At 50.1% G+C, this 22,039-nt stretch overlaps 1 protein-coding gene across 1 annotated transcript in view; it reads left to right on the top strand.

The window, feature by feature from the left end:
• Positions 1–21,830, top strand: part of LOC142311866 (cholesterol transporter ABCA5-like) — a 214,307-nt gene extending 192,477 nt beyond the window's left edge. The window contains exons 32-39 of the mRNA XM_075350671.1: positions 8,869–9,047; positions 11,662–11,737; positions 11,985–12,079; positions 12,163–12,282; positions 13,156–13,296; positions 13,627–13,706; positions 20,472–20,527; positions 20,615–21,830. Coding sequence (XP_075206786.1) covers positions 8,869–9,047; positions 11,662–11,737; positions 11,985–12,079; positions 12,163–12,282; positions 13,156–13,296; positions 13,627–13,706; positions 20,472–20,527; positions 20,615–20,650 — 783 coding nt within the window. The 3' untranslated portion in view covers positions 20,651–21,830. The remainder of the gene's footprint in view (positions 1–8,868; positions 9,048–11,661; positions 11,738–11,984; positions 12,080–12,162; positions 12,283–13,155; positions 13,297–13,626; positions 13,707–20,471; positions 20,528–20,614) is intronic.
• The last annotated feature ends 209 nt before the right edge of the window (positions 21,831–22,039 follow it).

Below are 22,039 nucleotides of genomic sequence, written 5' to 3'. Positions count from 1 at the left end.
GACGAATGTCATTACACAATTACTGTACATCACCCAAGTCCTACTTGGCACCAGATAAGACTTGAGATCAGGAAGATGACATTCATTGACACACTTAAAGGGAAATTGCCAGGTCCAATATGCACCCAGAACCACGAGCAGTTCTGGGTGCATATTGCTAATCCCTGCCTTACTGTTCCTGTATATGGTAGCATAGATAAAGAGATCTTTAGAAAACGTATTTCTTAAGATCTTTGATCGTATGCTAATGAGCGAGGGGACTAGTCCCCTGGGCGTTAGTTCCACTAGCTAGTCGCCCCATTAGCATGTTAGTACACCCCTGTGGACATGCTAACATGCTAATGAATGCACAGCGTCAGAGGATGATCTCACTCACCTCTCCACCGCCATCGCCGCCCAACACTGGATTTCGGCTCAGTTCGAATGACCCTGGAGTTTCGGTCATGCGCAGTATGAAGTCGGGTCTACACGCCCTGGCTTCAAACTGAAGTAGTGCACATGACCGTAACTTCGGCATCATGCGCACTGAGCCGAAATCCAGTGTCGGGCGGCAATGGCAGCGGAGAGGTGAGTGAGATCATTATCCGATGCTGGGCATTGATTAGCATGTGCAGCCCCGTGCCAGTAGCAGAGCTGCTCAGATCCACGGTGGCTCGAGGGTCTCCGGACCCGGGGGTTGTGCGGCCACTCAAATGAAGGGGGTATTTACAGGGGATGTATTAGAGTTTGTGACGCCACCCGTGGTATGTGGTAATTTGGAGTACCACCGCTGCAGTTGGCAGTACCCGGGGATGATGGAACGGGGCAGCCAGGTGTTGTGACCCTCCACGGGTTGGGGGGAAAACACGGGGCTCGGTGATTGATGGTGAGTGCCGTTGGGTGCAAAGGGGTCACTTGCGTACTCACTCAGTCCATTAAGCTGACACCGACAACTGAATAAACCAAAGTTCTGGATACCGCTGCCGCTGAGGGGAACTTAATTCGGGTCCCGTTCCCAATGGTGCTGCCTGGTGATCCGTGACCTGTCTCCTGGCACTAAATTTACTTCTCTGTTGGTCCCGGTAGTATGAAACATGACGGGTCCTGCTCCCCACTATGGCTAAGTGTCGGAGATTGCTCTCATAGTTCACGCTTGGGATTTTCTGGACCGTTTTGAGTGGAAAGTCCTATCCCCCTTATTGCGCTAGTACCCCGATTTTGGAGCAGGTGGGAACAGATCTTGAAGGCTTCGTTCTCCTCGGGTAAATTGTCAGGTTGCCTGAAGCTACTCCCTGATCTAGGGTCCACGTACCCCGTCGTTCCTTGGTCCCAGCCCTGTGATGGTGCAAGGCCACCGGCTGTCCTCCTCGACAGATCCGTGCCCCTTGCCACGATCCCCTGCGACTGGGGGTCCAGCTCCTACTAGGCCCAGACCACCGTCTGCCACCTAAATTGCTTCCCAGGAGCCCTGCTCCTAATCTCCTCTCACTTTCACTTCTCAGACCCCACTCTCTCCTTCTTGACACCCCTGACCTCCCCTCTCCAACCCCCCAGGTGGGCGACTCTATTCCACTCAAGCCATCCACTGGTGTGTTTGGTGGGTGTGGTGCAGGGTGTATCTAGGATTTGATTAGCTGATGTAGGCAACACCATATAGTTAGGGACCCATAACCAAGAAGGATGTGGATACTGCACAGGAGGGCAGATTGTGCAATACCCTGTGACGACCTGATAGTCCAGGGGCGTCACACATGCTCATAGGGGCATACTAACATGCTAATGGGGCGAGTAGCCAGGGTAACGAAGGCCCAGGGGACTAGTCCCCTTGCTCATTAGAATACGATAAAAGATCTTTAGAAATACCTTTTCTAAAGATCCCTTTATCTATGCCACCATATACAGGGACGTTGGGCAGGGATTAGCAAGATGCACCCTTAACTGCTTGTGGTTCTTGGTGCATATTGGACCTGACAGGTTCCCTTTAAGAAAATAAATCACTAGAGCCACAAGGATGACCGGGAGGGGTGCTGTGGTGAGCAGAAAGGTGATCAGCGAGTTGAATAAGGTATTTCTCTTTCGCTTCATTGGGGGGACACAGGAGACCATGGATGTATGCTACTGCCACTAGGCAATAAAAAAGTTAAATCCTCCTCAGCAGGGTACACCCACCAACTGGTACAAAGCTAATCCATTTTAGGTTAGTGTCAGTAGGAGGCAGAACTGTTTACCTAAAATTTGTCATGTATTATTATTCATTTCACAATTGTCTATCAGTTACATCATGTGACTTGGGCAACAGAGGGTGGTTTTGTATTTTATTCCAAATAAAGGATTTTTCTCGGTGTACATGTATTTCTTTTAGTTATAATAGGATTAGTGATGGGGGATGTCTCATAGAAGACCCCTTCCCACCACTAATTCTGGGCTTGATGACAGCTGTGCGCTGTTATTAACCCCTCATTACCCCGATTGCCACCGCATCAGGGCAATCGGGATGATCGGATAAAGTACCGGAACTGTCACATCTATTGGATGCAGCAATTCCGAGCGGCTGCTGGCTGATCTTTTCAAGCTGGGGTGCTCCCAATAATGTGCCTGAGAATACCAGCCCCCAGCTGTGAGGCTTTATCTTGGCTGGGTTTCACAATTAGGGAGGACCGCATGTCGTTTTTTTTAAATTATTTATTTTACTGTATGATATAGACCCGCCCACCGGCGGCTGTGATTGGTTGCAGTCAGACAGCTGTCACTCAGCATTGCGGCGGGTATGAGTGCAACCAATTACAGACGCTGGTGGTCGGAAGAAGCAGTGAATGTGTATGAGCCTAATGAGAGGGTGCAGTGAATATGTAATGAGGCGAATGAGCGGTAGGGAAGAAGAATGAGAGGCAGCAGGAGCAGTGTGACAGCCGGTGATCGGTGAGTATGAATGGCTTGGAGCGAGACGCTGGCACTTTAATGTGCGCAAAATGGCAGCAGAAGGCTATTATAGACCCTATAACCCTGGGAGACCAGCCAATCATAGTAATGCTGTAACCAAGATGGCTGTGGCATTACAGTAATTGGTTAAGAAGCCCAACATATTTAATAGCTGCAAATCAGCCGCCAAACATGCTGTGTGGGACATCCGAATATAGCGAGGCGAATACACCATTACTCGCTATATAACAAATACACCGAATACCCCACTATTCTGCAAATACATTTGCTTATCACTAGTTTAAATATATATACCGTATATATAAAAAACATTTTTGATAGTAAAAACAATCTCATGCTTTATTTTTCTGTTTACATTTTATCCCTTTCTTGTAAGTAATATAGTTTTACAATTAGCATCCTGTTCCCCTTCTTGAAATAATGTTCAAATCCTGGTCCTCATCCTGTAGTAATATAACCGTCTTTGTCGCCTTTTACTAATATGCCCCATCCTTGTCTCCATCCTGTACTAATGTGCCCATCCTTGTCCCCTTTTTCTAATGGGCCCATGCAGGTTCTCTTCTTGTACTAATGTCCCTTTTACTGATCCTCTTCTTGTAGCAATGTCCCTTCCTGATCCCCTATTGTGCCATTCTATACACACACACACACACACACACACACATGTAAGACCTGTTAACATTTACATATATAGGTTAGAAGACTGTGAACTTTTCCTTGTTATGCTGCCACCTGCTGTCAAAACAAAGAACAGCGGGCACAAAACCCCTGCTGCTTGATTTACTTGGTACAGTCCTGAACAGGATGTGAGGAGGAGCTAGTTTTGTTTGGTAGCTGTTTATGCTGAGGTGTGTGTGTTCGGACGTGCTGAAGAAGGCAAGGCTGCATTCTGCCCTGCTGAACAAGGTCCAAGTACCTGAGTGTTCGTGACATCTCCCCAAGACACAGATCCAAGAAAGGCTGGATGTGGAGCGAGGAGCCAGACAGCACGGGCAAATTACAGAGACGGGACAAAGACTGAACTTTAGAGGTGTCTGCGGCGGAATACGGGCCCCAACGGTGACGAGGTACCCCACGCTGAAACCTGCAGTTAAGTGTGCACACTACTTTTAGTTAGGGACAGATAGGAAAAGACTCTGCACTGTGTTATGCAAGTAAGGTAACAAGGACCCTGCGTTTTTTTTGCTTAATAAGGATTTTTGTGTTTTGCTTTTGGGAGTACAATCTGAGGCTTCCCACCCTTGACAAGCTATTCAAAGTGGTTGTATGTATATTACATTATATATACTGCTGTGCACATTCCCGCTTTTCTCTCCCTCCTTTCCCGCACTATTCCTCCACCTGTGTTGTGCAATATGTTATTAAATTTGCATTGATTAACCCCCGTGGTTCCGTGCAGTCCTTGCGTATCCCGTTACCTGCAGGTTATTACACACACACATACATACACACACACACACACATATCCCAATATCCCATCCTGGTCCCCTATTGTTACATTACGCGCACACACACACACACATACACACTAACAAAGTCCCATCCTGGTCCCCTATTGTGCCATTACACATATACACACATATACACACATATACACACACACACACACTAGAAATGTCCCATCCTAGTCTCCTCTTGTGCCACTACACACACACCAAAACATTCTTCTCACCTGTCCGCCGTTTCCTCGGCATTCTCTAGCCTGCAGGCACCTCTTGACAATCGCTGTCGCTGCAAGTGCTTTATCAAAAATTCAGAAGAACGTTTTGCCGTGGTCGCACAGAGTCAAGCTCTCTCTGCACTATTCCAATGGCGGTAGATGACCAATCAGATACAAGCAGGTAATGTCATACGCATCAGCTGCTGGCCTCTGATTGGCTAGCGGCAGGCACTGGAATAGTGCAGAGAGAGTTTGACTCTGTGCAGCACCGGTAAGGTGTTCATCTGAAATTAAAGCAGTGAGCAGTGACTGCTGCAGCCCCTGCACCGACAGCGATCGTCAGGGGGGAATGTGCCTGTGGGCCGCAAGGAGCAGCCTGAGGGGCCGCATGCGTGTTTGAGACCTCTGGTGTAACCGCTCACTCTGTCTCCCCACCTAGAGACCAAGACAACAGTGTGGTCTGATCCACTTTGTACCTGCTCAGGTCTGCCTTGCAGGTCCCTACTCCCCCAACTCATCAAGAGTGTCTCGGGGCAGCTTCCTGGATGGTCCTCACCATACATCCACAGCTTGCTTGTCCTCCATAGCAAGAAAACTCGTGAGGGAACATGTATCCATCCCCAAAGACTGCCTCTTAAGACCCCTCAAGGGCCATCTTCCATTCTGCAAAGAAGGAATTGGAACGGTGCCTGGACAAGTACCCCATTCCTTACCTTTTGTTCCTTTGGGCAGCAGGGTACCCCTATCTAATTCCTGTCCCAGGAACACCTTGCCCCTCCCTGGTGACTCCCGGTGACCTACTGCTATGGTCCTCCTTACCCCAACTCCTTTCAAATCAATCGCATCTGCCACTTCAGGATGGAGTCCATCCAATCAGTGATTGCCTCCATGGAACCCCAAGAGTTCCATTTGCTCTGTGCACATCCAGGACGCCTATCTTCACATCTCAATATGCCCAAGTCATCAAAGGTTTCTCTGTTTCGCAGTATAAGATCGCTTGTTCCAGTTCATAGCTCTTCCCTTCGGTCCGGCCACCACTCTCAGAGTCTTCACTAAGCTCATGGTGGCCGACATGGCCATCCTTTCGTGCCAGAGGGATCATGGTCATCCCTTATCTGGACGAGCTTCTGATCAAGGCCCCATCCCATCGAGGCTGTTGCAAGAGTCTTCGGATCATTCTCGACACTGTCCTGTTGGAGCTGGATCGTCAACAAGGTGAAGTTTCTTGATCCCTGACCAATGTATAGTTTTCCTTAAAAGGCTGTTCGATAAAGCACGTACCATAGTTTTCCTTCCTGAAGAAAAGGTCACTGCCCTGTTGCTCGGCATTCACGATGTCAGACGCTCGCCCTGTCCTCTTTGATGCTGCATGAGCGTGCTGGGCAAGATGGTTACCACAATGGAAACCATCCCTTCCAACTCGCTCTCTTATCACACTGGGAGAAGAAGGTTTATCCCATCATCCTTTCTCCATGAGTGAAACAGTCCCTGATTTGGTGGCAACGCTGTACTCTCATTCACCAAGGAAGATCATTTTTCCCATTGCATTGGCTAATTCTGACAATGGATGCCAGTCTCCTTCGGTGGGGTGCCGTGTTCCACAAACCTATGGTGCCAGGGACACTGGGACTCCCAGCAGTCCTCTCTCCTCATCAACATTCTGTATTCTGTAGCTCAAAGCCATCTATCTTTCCCTCCGTCACTGGTAGGACCGTCTGTCTGGTCATCTGGTACACATTCAGACCGACAATGCCACAGCCGTGGCACATATCAATCTCCAAGGCAGAACCCAGAGGTCTCTCGTATCCTCTCATGGGCCAAGCAGATGATACCAGCAATTTCATCGGTAAAAACTCCCAGTACGGACAGCTGGGCTGTCGACTTCCTAAGCTGCAAAATCCTCTCCTTGAGCGAATGGTCTCTGAATCCAGAAGTCTTCAATCAAATCTGCACGCCCGACGTCGACCTGATGACATCCAGGATGAATAAGAAGGTTCCTCAATTTGTCTCCAAGTCCCGTGATCTCCTAGCGGTCGGCTCCAATGCCCTTGTTCTTCCATGGGCTCAAATTCAACCTGCCTTATCTGATTCCATCTCTAACCCTGATACCCAGACTCATGAAGAAGCTCAAAGCGGAAGTAGTACTAGTCATCCTTGTGGTGCTAGACTGGCCCAGAAGAGTGTGTTACACAGAAGTAGTCAGTCTTCTCGTGGATACCCCATAGAAGCTCCCGGATTGTCCAGACTTCCTTTCCCAGGGACCCCTCTTCTCCAAAATTTACATTCTCTCAATTTAACGGCATGGCTGTTGAAGCCGCTTTCTTAAGAGATGCACAAGTTTCTCGCTCTAGGTCATCCAGACCATTATCAAGGCGAGGAAAGCCTCCTCTCCCTGAGTCTACCACCATATTTGGAAGGCCTTTTTCCACTGGTGCGAGTTTAGACAAATAACCTTTCCTCCTTTCCTTTTTGCAGTCAAGTCTTGACTACAACCTGTCTTTCAGCTCCCTCAATGTAGATAGTTGAAAGGGTTAAAGACTGCGCTACCGTGGAAGTAATGCCAAGTTCAGGTAGATAAGGATCATGATCTTTGTCAACACTTTTCAGAAATAATTCTCTTTGTTCAGCACAAAAATCACATGGACAAATGTACATCCTGTTCCAACGCAATCTAGTCTTCTGTTTTCAGGTCAAGACATTCATGCAATGGGTCACCAATTCTGTTCTTCCATACTGGCCTCCTGTGGACCCCTGGGATCTCAATCTGGATTTTCACGTTCTTCAGGGTCCTCTCTTAGAGCCCATTTGAGAAGGCACATTCTTACTCCTTTACTGGAAAATTACTTTTCTGGTGGCAATCAGCTCCATCAGGTGCATATCAGATCTGGCGGCTCTCTACTGTTGCTCCCCCTTCCTGATCTTCCATCAGAACAAGTTGGTTCTATGCTCAGTTTTGTCCTTCCTCCCCAAGGTGGTCTCTCCCTTTCACCTCAACAAGGACATCATTCTTCCATCCTTCTGTCCATCCCCGACTCATCCTCGGGAACAATCTCTCCACAAGTTGGCATCTCGTCAGAAATTCCGACTTCTTGTTCGTGATTCCGAAAGGCCGTCACAGGAGATTCCCCACTTCTAAGATCACTATCACTTGCTGGATCCCCTTTGCCATTTTGGCAGCATATCAAGGAAGGAACAGGCCACCCCCACTGGGAGTCAATGCTCACTCCACCCTTGCAGTTGTTGCAGCTTTGTAAAGCTGCTACCTAGTCAACTGTTAATACCTTCTCCAAGTTCTACTGAGTGCACACCTACATCTCGGTAGATGAAAGCTTCCAAAGGAAGATTCTGCATGTGGCTGTAGCCCAGACCTCAGCCTCATCCAGGAATTATTCCTGTTACTTATCCCTCCATTGGAACTAATTTTGGATATCCAATGGTGTCCCCCAATGAAACGAAAGAGAAAAGAGGATTTTCTGTACTCGATGTAAAATCCCTTTCTCAAAGCCTTCATTGGGGGGACAAAGCACCTGACCTTGTACAGAGTTTTCTTGTATTCAACTATGTTGTTTTCAGCTATGTTCCTGACTTACTGTTGCTTCTCCTACTGCTTTTATTAACTGATAACTCTATGCTGGTCGGTATGAGTACCCTGATGAGGAGGAGCTAATTTTTTATTACCTAGTGTCAGCTTCTTAGTGGCAGCAGCATACACCGATGGTCTCCTGTATCTACTAATGAAGGCTCTGAAATAGGGATTTTACAGTGAGAACCCCAGATCCTCTTTTAATCCTTCTCCAGTTTTGCTGGATTCAACAGAATCAAAATACAAAAAAATTCTAATTTTGGCAAATGAGATTTTTCTTTTATAAAATTTTAGGCAAATTTGATTCCCTTTGAATCTCTAGTTCTAGCCAATGATGGAGGTTGTAACAATTTCTTTTAATTTACAGAATACAGGCTGCCCTTAAAAAGCTCCTGTATTCTGCAGACGGTGGCAGGATATTAATTGCATTTTGCACAAATTCCCAAATCCATCCCGCTTGTAAGAACAGTTTTATATTAAGGAACTGTTAGTCCTGCAATTCTCAACTTGCACAGGTTACAGGTGGAGTAGGATTTATTTACTTCTCAGCAGATGTCATAGCCGAAATAAGTGCAGTCCATGGTCCTTTCCACTCTGGGTGTATCTGGGTGCCCAGGAAGACGTTTTCGTTTTCTGGAGCTTGTAGTTGCAGTAAATGCAGAAGAGACACAATGCTGCCATCACAATAATCCTTCACTATCTGCAGATAGAGCTGTGCGGGGTTGGATCCCCCTTATCCCAGAAAACAGATGAGTCCACTGCCTTCCTTGGCTACTGTCCTCAGATGAGCCCCTTGTGGCCGAGCCTGACAGTGAGGGAACATCTGGAGATTTATGCTGCTGTTAAAGGCCTGAGGAAGAAAGATGCAGCCACGGCCATCAGACGGTAAGTAATGGCCATCATTAATATTATTATTATCCTTATAGTGTGTGTATATATATATATATATGTATATATATATATATATATATATATATATATATATAAAATAGCGCTCTGGTGAGGTTTGGGAACGCAAAAAGGCCTGGACATCCACAGAAAACAGCAGTGGTGGAAGATCGCAGAATCATTTTTATCATAAAGAAAAATCCTTTTGCAACATCCACACAAGTGAAGAAAATTCTTCAGAAAGTAGTTGTTTCAGCATCTAAGTCTACATTAAAGAGAAGACTTCATGAGTAGAGATGAGGGAACCCAAGGTTCGGTATTTGTGCCAAACACAGACTTTATAAAAAAAACTGAGTTTGGGTTCGGCGTTTTATGTAAACCACTCGTGCGAGCATTGCTGTCCTCGGGTAAGCTCTGTGCTCAGCCCAGTGCCAGCAGCTTGCAGTGTTTGAACGGCTTGCACTGGGCGTAACAACAGCGTGATCGGATGTAGTGTGCGCCAAACAAAAAAAAAATGTAAAAAACCCACCCACCCGCCCCCAGAAGTGATCTGTTTATGGCTGTCTGCATGTGGTAAGAGACATGAACTGCCCAATCAGTGAGTTCAATTGGGGTTCAGGTCAAGTCCAGGTCCCAAACCAAACTTTATCTAAAGTTCGGCTGAACCCGCTGAACCAAAATTCAACAGATCCACTCATCTCTATTTATGAGAGCAAATACAGGATTCACCACAAGGTACAAATCATTCATTAGCCTTGAAAATAGGCCAGAAGATTTTGCCAATAAAACATCTAGAGAAACCGCCCAGTTCTGGAAAAGCAGCAGAGGACAGATGAGACTAAAGCGGGCTTTACACGCTACGATATCACTAGCGATCTCGCTAGCGATCCTGAGCGATAAGACACACCCTAGTCGCTTTAGTGATATCTTTGTGTTGCTCCTTGGTCGTGATGGAGCACTCACACTAAATGATCGCACTAACGTCGTCTCATTGTTTTGTGATTTTTTCATATCGCTGTTGGTCGTGTGTTTGGCGTCACACAGCATGTATTTGAACTATCGCACCATCGACCGAGGCGTATTATCCGTGCTTAGCCTACTCCCTGCCGTGTTATCGTCACGCCCCTACAACTCCCCTTCGTGCTTCCTGAAAATTCAATTACAACATGCTACTTGCGTGATAGGTCAACTAACACGTAAATGTGTGCAGATGCGTGACTGTGGTGTGATTCCTTTGGCTTCTGGCAAGGTTGGTTGTTCGCATGTATGGTTTTTGTTTGTGAAACAGATGTAATCACAAACTTTTTATTCATAGAGTGGCCAATGGAAACCTAGTTGCATTGCCCTATCAGGGCAAGTGAGGCGTGGATCTTAATGTGATTATACGCCCGCCCGTGTCGTTGATGACGCACGCAGGTGCGATATTGTTTGTCAGTCAGAGAGCTTCACACGTAACAATGTGTGCAGCAGAAAGGACGACAAACAATGTTTCTTGTGAACATTCAAGGATTTTTTGATTCAGGACGACCTCTCCATGGTAAACGATTTTGACCACTTTTGCGATCGTTTAAGGTCGCTCGTACGTGTCATACGCTGCAATGTCGTTAACATTGCCGGATGTGCGTCACAAACACCGTGACCCCGACGATAAAAAGTTAACGATATCGTAGCGTGTAAAACCCCCTTTAGATTAACCTGTACGAGAATGATGGGAAGAAGAAACTCTGGATCGGGCTTGGAGCGGCTCCTGATCCAAAGCATACCAAATCCTCTATAACAGATGGTGGAGGCGGTGTGATGGTGAGGCATGGCTTCCAATGGCCCTGGGTCACTAGTGGTTATTAATTATGTGACTGAAGACAAAAGGAGACGGATGAATTCTGAAGTGAACAGGGCGAAATTTTCTGCTCAGATTCAACCAAATACAGCAAGGTTGATAGGACAGTGCTTCAGAGTACAGATGGGCAATGAGCCAAAACATACTACAAAAGCAACACAGGAGGTTTTTAAGGCAAAGAAGTGAAATATTCTGGAATTGCAGAGTCAATCACCAGATCTCAACCCCATCGAGCTGCATTTCACATGCTTAGGACAAAACGTAAGGCAGAAAGACCCACAAACAAGGTGCAACTGAAGTCACTGAAGTAAAGGCGGCAAGGCATCGCCACTGTTTGGTGACGTCCATGGCTTCCAGATTTCAGGTGGTCATTGCCTGCAAAGGATTCTCTGCAAGGTAATAAAAATTAATTACTATTTAAATTAATATTTTTTTATGATGAAGCACTTTTTTTATGGGGGTGGGGAAGCTTCATAGCAGTACCAAAATGGTGCGAGGCTGCTTAGTGATCCACTTGCCAAGATAACCTATTGCCGCCTCACGATCGTGGTTTGGACCCCGCTGCAGAAGTACAGTTATGTCCATATTTGCCCAGACGTTCAAAGGGAAATCATCCTAAAACCAGGAAGGACTTTTAGCCTCAAAACAAAAATTAATTACATTTCCAGACTTATAGAAGAGATTTTGAATATGGTGAAGAACAGCAACACAAAGTATAGGAGAAAGTTGTAGGAACTTTTTCACAAAATCCACTTTCTGCTTTTGTCATTTCAGCGTTTCCGATGCTTTGGATCTGAAAGACCAGATGGGAAAAGCAGCTAAGACGTTATCGGCCGGGGTCTGTAGAAAGGTGAGCTTCGGCTTTGCGGTCACACATGTATAATTGGATTTGAGTAGAAAATGTGGGGGTCCTCTATCCATCACCAGTAAGAGGAGCTGAGTACATTAATGTAAAAAGCACAGGCTTATAGGAGTCCAGGGGGAAGACTTATGACCTGTCAATCAAGGAAATAGGACTGCCCCCTGGACAAATCAAAGCCAAGATATTTGAATCAATTTTGGTCCTGAGATATCTGATCTGTTGTTTTCCATTTCAGGTGTGTTTTGCGATCAGCATGCTGGGTAATCCCACTGTCGTTCTCCTGGATGAACCCTCTACAGGGCTGGACCCCAAAGGTCAGCAGCGTCTCTGGTAAGAAAGGATGGGCAAAAAAAAGTGACAATCCCAATTCATCACTCAGCAGCTCTACGTTATTGGCTTTTCTTTTACTAAAGGAGAGCCATCAGAGCGGCTTTCAAAAACAAGGAGCGTGGGGCGATATTGACCACCCACTACATGGAGGAGGCGGAGGCGGTGTGCGACCGGGTCGCCATCATGATTTCCGGAAAACTCAGGTAAATCGAAAGCTGAAAATTTGACAACCGTAACTAGTAAAGGTTATGCCCGCCTTTATTTTCCAAAGCATTTAGATATAAAAAAATCTTTTGTTTCTACAGCATTTATGCATTTCCATGTAAACAGACTACAATAGTCTGTGGTCAGAATCTGTTCCCCTTCTTGTGCACATCACTTTTTGCCAGCATTCATTTGGTACATAGGTACAAATTAGTGAAAACATATGACTGCAAGTTCAGACTACATAAGGGTTGTCTGTAGTCTATTACCATGGAGACACATAAATCTGCAGAAGAGCTGCAATATATATGAAAATTCTTCGGACGTTTCAGCAGTTCACTTTTTTTGCTATTTCTTAAGGCCCCGTTACACGCTACGATTTATTTGACGATATGTCTTCGGGGGTTACAGTTTCCGTGACGTACTTCCGTAGTCATTGGCGACGGCGTTGCGTGTGACACCTACGTGCGACTCCGAACAATCGCAAATAGGGTGAAAATCGTTGATCGTTGACACGTCGTTCAGTTTCAAAATATTGTTCCTCGTTTGGAACGCAGCAGACATATTGCTACGTTTGACACCCTGCCAACGACGGACAACATCCATACGACCGCCTTGGTCAAACAATATATCGCTGAACGATTTATCGTCGTTTGTGAGATGTGTACGTGTGACCGCTACAAAACGACCTATGAGGGATCTTGGAAAATCGTAACTACGATCTGGGCGTGTCACATCGCTAACGAGATCACAAGCGATGTCCCTGCATGTAACGGGGCCTTTAGACTTGGAATTTGTTAACAATCAGGTGGCCGGACATATGTAGTAGATCTGGTGCTGAGTAACAGATAAATGGCTGCTTTTCTTCCCAGATGCATCGGCTCTATACAGGAACTCAAGAGCAAATTTGGCAAAGACTATCTCTTGGAGATCAAAGTGAAAGATTCCCAGCAGCCGGATGAAATCCACAAGGAAATTATGCGGCTGTTTCCTCATGGAGCGCGACAGGACAGGTGAGGGTTGCCCTGTGTCATTGCTATGAGTAGAATCCTTTCCAGTCACATTCTATGCATCGCCATGGTTACAGACCACAAACATTCCATCTGTAGTCAGATCCCTCCACTTCATTTCTCCATTACTTCTTGATAACATCCATAAATAGTGAAAATATGGAAAAAGATGTGACAAAAGGATTGTTTGTGGTCTGGTACTATCATGCACGCTCAGTATGCACAGTATATCAGCAGTAATAATAGGAGCGGGGGGGGGCAGAATGTGTGAGTAATGACTGGTGATGACACAGGACATCTGAGCTCTGCTATTTTCTTGCTCTTTTCCTGCAGATTCTCCTCACTGCTGGCATACAAGATACCAAAGGAAGATGTGGGCACCTTGTCGCACGCCTTCTTTCTCCTGGAGGAAGGTATGAGGTCTCACTCACATGGCTGTGCTTATGCTCTACAGTCTAGAAACAGCACCACCCTTGTGTGTGTGGTATGGCAGCTCAACCCAGTCATGGGAATTTTGCAATTCCATACACTGCACATTTCTAGCAAAGGGGTGGCGCCATACCTGCATGTTTTACAACGCCACTTATCACATTTGGCAGTGGTACCATATGTCATTATTATTGACTAGAAGGTGGCCCGATTCTACGCATCGGGTATTCTAGAATTTACGTATTGTGTAGTTCATGTATGATTTTTGTTCTATATATATATATGTTGTTGTGTGTAGTTACCAAGTGTTTGTGTAGGGCGCTGTACATGTTCTGGATGTTGTCTGGGTGTGATGGGGGGTGAGAGCAGTGTTGTTTGTGTGTTGCGTTGTTTGTGGAGCGCTGTGTGTCTGTAGCGTTGTGTGTGTGTTGCGCAGTTTGTGTGTGTGTGGTGTGTTTTGGGGGGAGGTATGTTTTGTGCAATGTGCGTGTTGTGCGGTATGTGCGTATATTTGTGTGTGCAGCGTTGTCTGTGTGTGTGGGTGTCTGTGTAGGGCAGTTGTTTGTGGTTCCCAGTGTGTGTGTGTGGTGTGGTGTGTTGTGCAGTGCGCACGCGCGCGCGTATGTGTGTGTGTGTTGGGGGGAGGTGTGCACTTCCCATCATGCTCCATCCCCCATGCAGCGCACTCCCCATCGTGCTCCATCCCGTATGCTGCGCACCCCCCATCGTGCTCCATCTCCCATCCTGCGCACTCCCAAACGTGCTCCATCCGCTATGCTGCGCACTCCCAAACGTGCTCCATCCGCCATGCTGCGCACTCCCAAACGTGCTCCATCCGCCATGCTGCGCACTCCCTATCGTGCTCCATCCCCCATGCTGCGCACTCCCAAACGTGCTCCATCCGCCATGCTGCGCACTCCCCATCGTGCTCCATCTCCCATGCTGCGCACTCCCAAACGTGCTCCATCCGCCATGCTGCGCACTCCCAAACGTGCTCCATCCGCCATGCTGAGCACTCCCAAACGTGCTCCATCCGCCATACTCCGCACTCCCCATCGTGCTCCATCCCCCAGGCAGCGCACTCCCCATCGTGCTCCATCCCCTATGCTGCGCACCCCCCATCGTGCTCCATCTCCCATGCTGCGCACTCCGAAACGTGCTCCATCAGCCATGCTGCGCACTCCCAAACGTGGTCCATCCGCCATGCTGCGCACTCCCAAACGTGCTCCATCCGCCATACTCCACACTCCCCATTGTGCTGCATCCCCCATGCTGCGCACTCCCAAACGTGCTCCATCCGCCATGCTGCGCACTCCCAAACGTGCTCCATCCGCCATGCTGCGCACTCCCCATCGTGCTCCATCCCCCATGCTGCGCACTCCCAAACGTGCTCCATCCGCCATGCTGCGCACTCCCAAACGTGCTCCATCCGCCATGCTGCGCACTCCCAAACGTGCTCCATCCGCCATGCTGCGCACTCCCCATCGTGCTCCATCCCCCATGCTGCGCACTCCCAAACGTGCTCCATCCGCCATGCTGCGCACTCCCCATCGTGCTCCATCTCCCATGCTGCGCACTCCCAAACGTGCTCCATCCGCCATGCTGCGCACTCCCAAACGTGCTCCATCCGCCATGCTGAGCACTCCCAAACGTGCTCCATCCGCCATACTCCGCACTCCCCATCGTGCTCCATCCCCCAAGCAGCGCACTCCCCATCGTGCTCCATCCCCTATGCTGCGCACCCCCCATCGTGCTCCATCTCCCATGCTGCGCACTCCGAAACGTGCTCCATCAGCCATGCTGCGCACTCCCAAACGTGGTCCATCCGCCATGCTGCGCACTCCCAAACGTGCTCCATCCGCCATACTCCACACTCCCCATTGTGCTGCATCCCCCATGCTGCGCACTCCCAAACGTGCTCCATCCGCCATGCTGCGCACTCCCAAACGTGCTCCATCCGCCATGCTGCGCACTCCCCATCGTGCTCCATCCCCCATGCTGCGCACTCCCAAACGTGCTCCATCCGCCATGCTGCGCACTCCCAAACGTGCTCCATCCGCCATGCTGCGCACTCCCAAACGTGCTCCATCCGCCATGCTGCGCACTCCCCATCGTGCTCCATCCCCCATGCTGCGCACTCCCAAACGTGCTCCATCCGCCATGCTGCGCACTCCCAAACGTGGTCCATCCGCCATGCTGCGCACTCCCAAACGTGCTCCATTCGCCATGCTGCGCACTCCCCATCGTGCTGCATCCCCCATGCTGCGCACTCCCAAACGTGCTCCATCCGCCATACTCCGCACTCCCCATCGTGCTCCATCCCCCATGCTGCGCACTCCCAAACGTGCTCCATCCGCCATGCTGCGCACTCCCAAACGTGGTCCATCCGCCATGCTGCGCACTCCCAAACGTGCTCCATCCGCCATGCTGCGCACTCCCCATCGTGCTGCATCCCCCATGCTGCGCACTCCCAAACGTGCTCCATCCGCCATACTCCGCACTCCCCATCGTGCTGCATCCCCCATGCTGCGCACTCCCAAACGTGCTCCATCCGCCATGCTGCGCATTTCCAAACGTGCTCCATCCGCCATGCTGCGCACTCCCAAACGTGCTCCATCCGCCATGCTGCGCACTCCCAAACGTGCTCCATCCGCCATGCTGCGCACTCCCAAACGTGCTCCATCTGCCATGCTGCGCACTGCCAAACGTGCTCCATCCGCCATGCTGCGCACTCCCAAAGGTGCTCCATCCGCCATGCTGCGCCAGCATCAGCCTCTCTACCTGCAGCATCAGCCTCTCTCCTCCCAGCATCAGCCTCTCTGTCCCAAGCATCAGCCTCTCTGTCCCCAGCATCAGCCTCTCTGTCTCCAGCATCAGCCTCTCTGTCTCCAGCATCAGCCTCTCTGTCTCCAGCATCAGCCTCTCTGTCCCCAGCATTAGCCTCTCTGTCTCCAGCAGCAGCCTCTCTGTCCCCAGCATCAGCCTCTCTGTCCCCAGCATCAGCCTCTCTGTCCCCAGCATCAGCCTCTCTGTCCCCAGCATCAGCTTCTCTGTCCCCAGCATCAGCCTCTCTGTCTCCAGCATCAGCCTCTCTGTCCCCAGCATCAGCCTCCCGCAGCATCAGCCTCTCTGTCCCCAGCATCAGCTTCTCTGTCCCCAGCATCAGCCTCTCCGTCTCCAGCATCAGCCTCCATATCCCAGCCTTCCCCAGGATCAGCCTCTCTCCTCTCAGCCTCCTCCAGCACGCCGTGCTCCTCTGCCGACACTCACAGATCCGATCGCATACACTCACACACACCCACCCGATCGCATACACTCACACACACCCGATCGCATACACTCACACACACCCGATCGCATACACTCACACACAAAGACACACACACTGACGATATTGCACATACGCGCTGATACTCACAACATCCGGGGATATCACATGCTTCTGGCCATGTGATCCCCCGGCAGGTCCTGGAAGCTCACAACAGCACAGTATCGCCGCCGAGAAGCAAGCGATATCCCAGGATGTTGTGAGTATGTGGATGCGATGTGATGTGTGAGGTGTGTGTGAGTGTGATCTGATTTGTGTGTGTATGTGTGTGTGTGTGTGCTGTTATGTGTGTGTATGTTCCGCAGCTGCAGGACCTTGATGTGTGGATGCGATGTGATGTGTGTGTGAGGTGTGTATGAGAGTGAGTGTGAGCCGGTGTACACTGGTAACTATGATACACATCGGGTAACTAAGGGACCTTAGTTACCCGATGTTTATAATGGTTACCAGCGTTCACGGCCTCCGTCAAGATCCCAGCATCGCAAGGTTATGTCTGGCGCTGCCGGGATCCTGACGGAGCCGGTGTAGAAGCAAGCGATATCCCAGGATGTTGTGATGTGTGAGGTGTGTGTGAGAGTGAGTGTGAGAGTGAGTGTGATCTGATGTGTGTGTGTACTCACCTGGGAATCGGAGCTCCGTGTCAGTTGGGCCAGAGCGAGCGTGCATTGCGTGAGGGGGGCGGGGCCTGCAGAGAGCCGGGGCGAGAGGCCAATCCGTGTGGGGGGGCGGGGCCATGGCGAGCCCAGCGGCCAATCAGCTTTGTGTCACCGTAAGGACACAATTTCGGAGCATGACAGACAGACAGACAGATAGACAGACAGATAGACAGACAGAATAAGGCAATTATATATATATAGATTGCTCTATAAAGTCGTCTCTAAACTACAGAAAATATTCAAAATGATTCTACTTAATGCAAAATTATTGAAGTCACAAATACATTATTAATATATAACATATCAATAACAAAGGAATATAGGACTTAGCACCAGCTATGGCCCAAACACCCATTGCCCAGAATAGACGCTTTTCACTGATATAAAATCGTAAAGTATAAGATCAGCCGCTCAGCACTGATCAGTGAGGCTTGTAGAATGACAACATGATGATAGGAAAACTGCAGCTGCCATGTAAACCCCAACACACAAAACAGGGCACATATGGGACTCGCACAGGGCTCGCACAAAGCGCGCACAGGGCGCGCAGAGGGCACGCACAGGGCACACACAGGGCTCGCACAGGGCACGCACAGGGCACGCACAGGGCTCGCACAGCGCTCGCACAGGGCACACACAGGGCACACACAGGGCACACACAGGGCTTACACAGGGCTCGCACAGGGCACACACAGGGCACACACAGGGCTCACACAGGGCTCGCACAGGGCACACACAGGGCACACACAGGGCTCGCACAGGGCACACACAGGGCACACACAGGGCACACACAGGGCACACACAGGGCTCGCACAGGGCACACACAGGGCTCGCACAGGGCACACACAGGGCTCGCACAGGGCTCGCACAGGGCACGCACAGGGCTCGCACAGGGCTCGCACAGGGCACACACAGGGCACACACAGGGCTCGCACAGGGCTCGCACAGGGCACACACAGGGCACACACAGGGCTCGCACAGGGCTCGCACAGGGCACACACAGGGCACACACAGGGCACACACAGGGCTCGCACAGGGCACACACAGGGCACACACAGGGCTCGCACAGGGCTCGCACAGGGCTCGCACAGGGCACACACAGGGCACACACAGGGCTCGCACAGGGCACGCACAGGGCTCGCACAGGGCTCGCACAGGGCACGCACAGGGCACACACAGGGCACACACAGGGCTCGCACAGGGCACGCACATGGCTCGCACAGGGCTCGCACAGGGCACACACAGGGCACACACAGGGCTCGCACAGGGCTCGCACAGGGCACACACAGGGCACACACAGGGCTCGCACAGGGCTCGCACAGGGCACACACAGGGCACACACAGGGCACACACAGGGCTCGCACAGGGCACACACAGGGCACACACAGGGCTCGCACAGGGCTCGCACAGGGCTCGCACAGGGCACACACAGGGCACACACAGGGCTCGCACAGGGCACGCACAGGGCTCGCACAGGGCTCGCACAGGGCACGCACAGGGCACACACAGGGCACACACAGGGCTCGCACAGGGCACACACAGGGCACACACAGGGCTCGCACAGGGCACGCACAGGGCACGCACAGGGCACGCACAGGGCTCGCACAGGGCTCGCACAGGGCACACACAGGGCTCGCATAGGGCACGCACAGGGCACGCACAGGGCTCGCACAGGGCTCGCACAGGGCTCGCACAGGGCACACACAGGGCACACACAGGGCTCACACAGGGCACACACTCTCCTCTCAGCCTCCTCCAGCACGCCGTGCTCCTCTGCCGACACTCACAGATCCGATCGCATACACTCACACACACCCACACACACCCACCCGATCGCATACACTCACACACACCCGATCGCATACACTCACACACACCCGATCGCATACACTCACACACAAAGACACACACACTGACGATATTGCACATACGCGCTGATACTCACAACATCCGGGGATATCACATGCTTCTGGCCATGTGATCCCCCGGCAGGTCCTGGAAGCTCACAACAGCACAGTATCGCCGCCGAGAAGCAAGCGATATCCCAGGATGTTGTGAGTATGTGGATGCGATGTGATGTGTGAGGTGTGTGTGAGTGTGATCTGATTTGTGTGTGTATGTGTGTGTGTGTGTGCTGTTATGTGTGTGTATGTTCCGCAGCTGCAGGACCTTGATGTGTGGATGCGATGTGATGTGTGTGTGAGGTGTGTATGAGAGTGAGTGTGAGCCGGTGTACACTGGTAACTATGATACACATCGGGTAACTAAGGGACCTTAGTTACCCGATGTTTATAATGGTTACCAGCGTTCACGGCCTCCGTCAAGATCCCAGCATCGCAAGGTTATGTCTGGTGCTGCCGGGATCCTGACGGAGCCGGTGTAGAAGCAAGCGATATCCCAGCATGTTGTGATGTGTGAGGTGTGTGTGAGAGTGAGTGTGAGAGTGAGTGTGATCTGATGTGTGTGTGTACTCACCTGGGAATCGGAGCTCCGTGTCAGTTGGGCCAGAGCGAGCGTGCATTGCGTGAGGGGGGCGGGTCCTGCAGAGAGCCGGGGCGAGAGGCCAATCCGTGTGGGGGGGCGGGGCCATGGCGAGCCCAGCGGCCAATCAGCTTTGTGTCACCGTAAGGACACAATTTCGGAGCATGACAGACAGACAGACAGATAGACAGACAGATAGACAGACAGACAGACAGACAGACAGACAGAATAAGGCAATTATATATATAGATAATGTGTAATAATCTGCGGCTTCCTCTCCACAGCTAAACGAGCCTACAACATAGAAGAGTACAGCTTTTCCCAGCCCACCCTGGAACAGGTAACCTTGTCCTGTCCTGCCATACATGGGGGAAGCGCGGGCACATTTCCAGATCTATTCTAACACAGCTTCATATTTATTCACCAGGTGTTCATTGAGCTGGCCAAAGAGCAAGATATATAAGATGTGAAAACAGCTGAGGAGCAGTCAGTGCCTACAAAACACATTACTACAATAGCAGAGGATGGACACTCATCCCGAATCCTGTATACAAGTTACATTTTACTCATACTTTTATAAAATACTCATAATGTCCCTTCTGTATGGTTGTAATGTAATAGACTTCTGGATTCAGTACTGACAGTGCTGGGGCGAGGTCCCTTTCTACATAACAGTGCGGTGGCGAGGTCTCTCTCCACGTCACAGTGCCGGGACGAGGTCCCGTTCCACATCACCGTGCCTGGGTGAAGTACCACTCAACACCACAGTGCCAGGGCAAGGTCACGCTCAACGCAACAGTGCCATGACCAGATCACATTCTACGTTACAGTACTGTGGTGAGGTCTAGCTCTATTTCACACAGTGCCATGATGAGGTCACGCTCCACATCACAGTGCCGTGGCGAGGTTACACTATACATCAAAATTCCAGGGCGAGATCCCACTCTGCATCACAATCCATATTGTAGATCACAGTGTTGGGGCGAGGTCCTGCTCTATGTCACTATGCCGTGGCAACGTCCGACTCTGCATCCAGTGCCGTGGAGAGGTGGCGCTCTACATCCCAGTGCCGTGGCAAAGTCCCGCTCCACTTCCCAGTGCCGTTCTGAGGTCTTGCTCTACGTTCCAGTGCCGTGACAAGGTGACGTTCTACTTCACAGTGCTGGAGCGAGGTTCTGCTCTACATCCCAGTGCCATGGCGAGGTCCCGCTCTACTTCACAGTCCGGAGCAAGGTCCCGCTCTGTGTCTCAGTGCTGGAGAGAGGTCCCATTCTACCTTTCAGTGTCATGGTGAGGTCCTGCTCTATGTTACAGTGCCGGGGGAGTTCCCACTCTAAGTCTCAGTGCCAGGGCGAGGTTCCGCTCTACACCACTATGCTGTGGCAAGGTCCCGGCTGTACATCTCAGTGCTGCAGCCAGATCCCGCTCTATGTCACAATGCCAGAGCTAGGTTCCCCTCTCTATGTCTCAGTGCTGGGGCAAGGTCCCGCTCTACGGCACAGTGCCGGGGTGAGGTGTTGCTGCATTTTACATACTAAGGATTAAACCTTCAGTTCGCCGCTCCTTATGATGCTTGTCTATATAAATTCTTTTATTTTTAATATGTACCCTTTTTTTCTGAGTAAATATATTTTAAGCATTTTTCTTTTTGTGTCATTCTTTCATTAATTCTTCTAGTACTCATTTTCTTTTGCATTTGCTTGACAACGTCGCCGTGAATTTCGTCTTCTATATATTCGATGCTGATTCATCATTTGCAAATTTTAAAAATTAACCAAGAGATAAAAGTGCGCCTTACACTTCTCTGACTTTTGAATCCACTCTCGGTTTTGGATTTACAAACTGCATCTGA

The sequence above is a fragment of the Anomaloglossus baeobatrachus genome, chromosome 5, assembly GCF_048569485.1.
Source record: "Anomaloglossus baeobatrachus isolate aAnoBae1 chromosome 5, aAnoBae1.hap1, whole genome shotgun sequence".
Lineage (NCBI taxonomy): Eukaryota > Metazoa > Chordata > Amphibia > Anura > Aromobatidae > Anomaloglossus > Anomaloglossus baeobatrachus.
The sequence above is the reverse complement of the archived record's forward strand: the minus strand, read 5'-3'. Positions and strand labels throughout refer to the sequence as shown.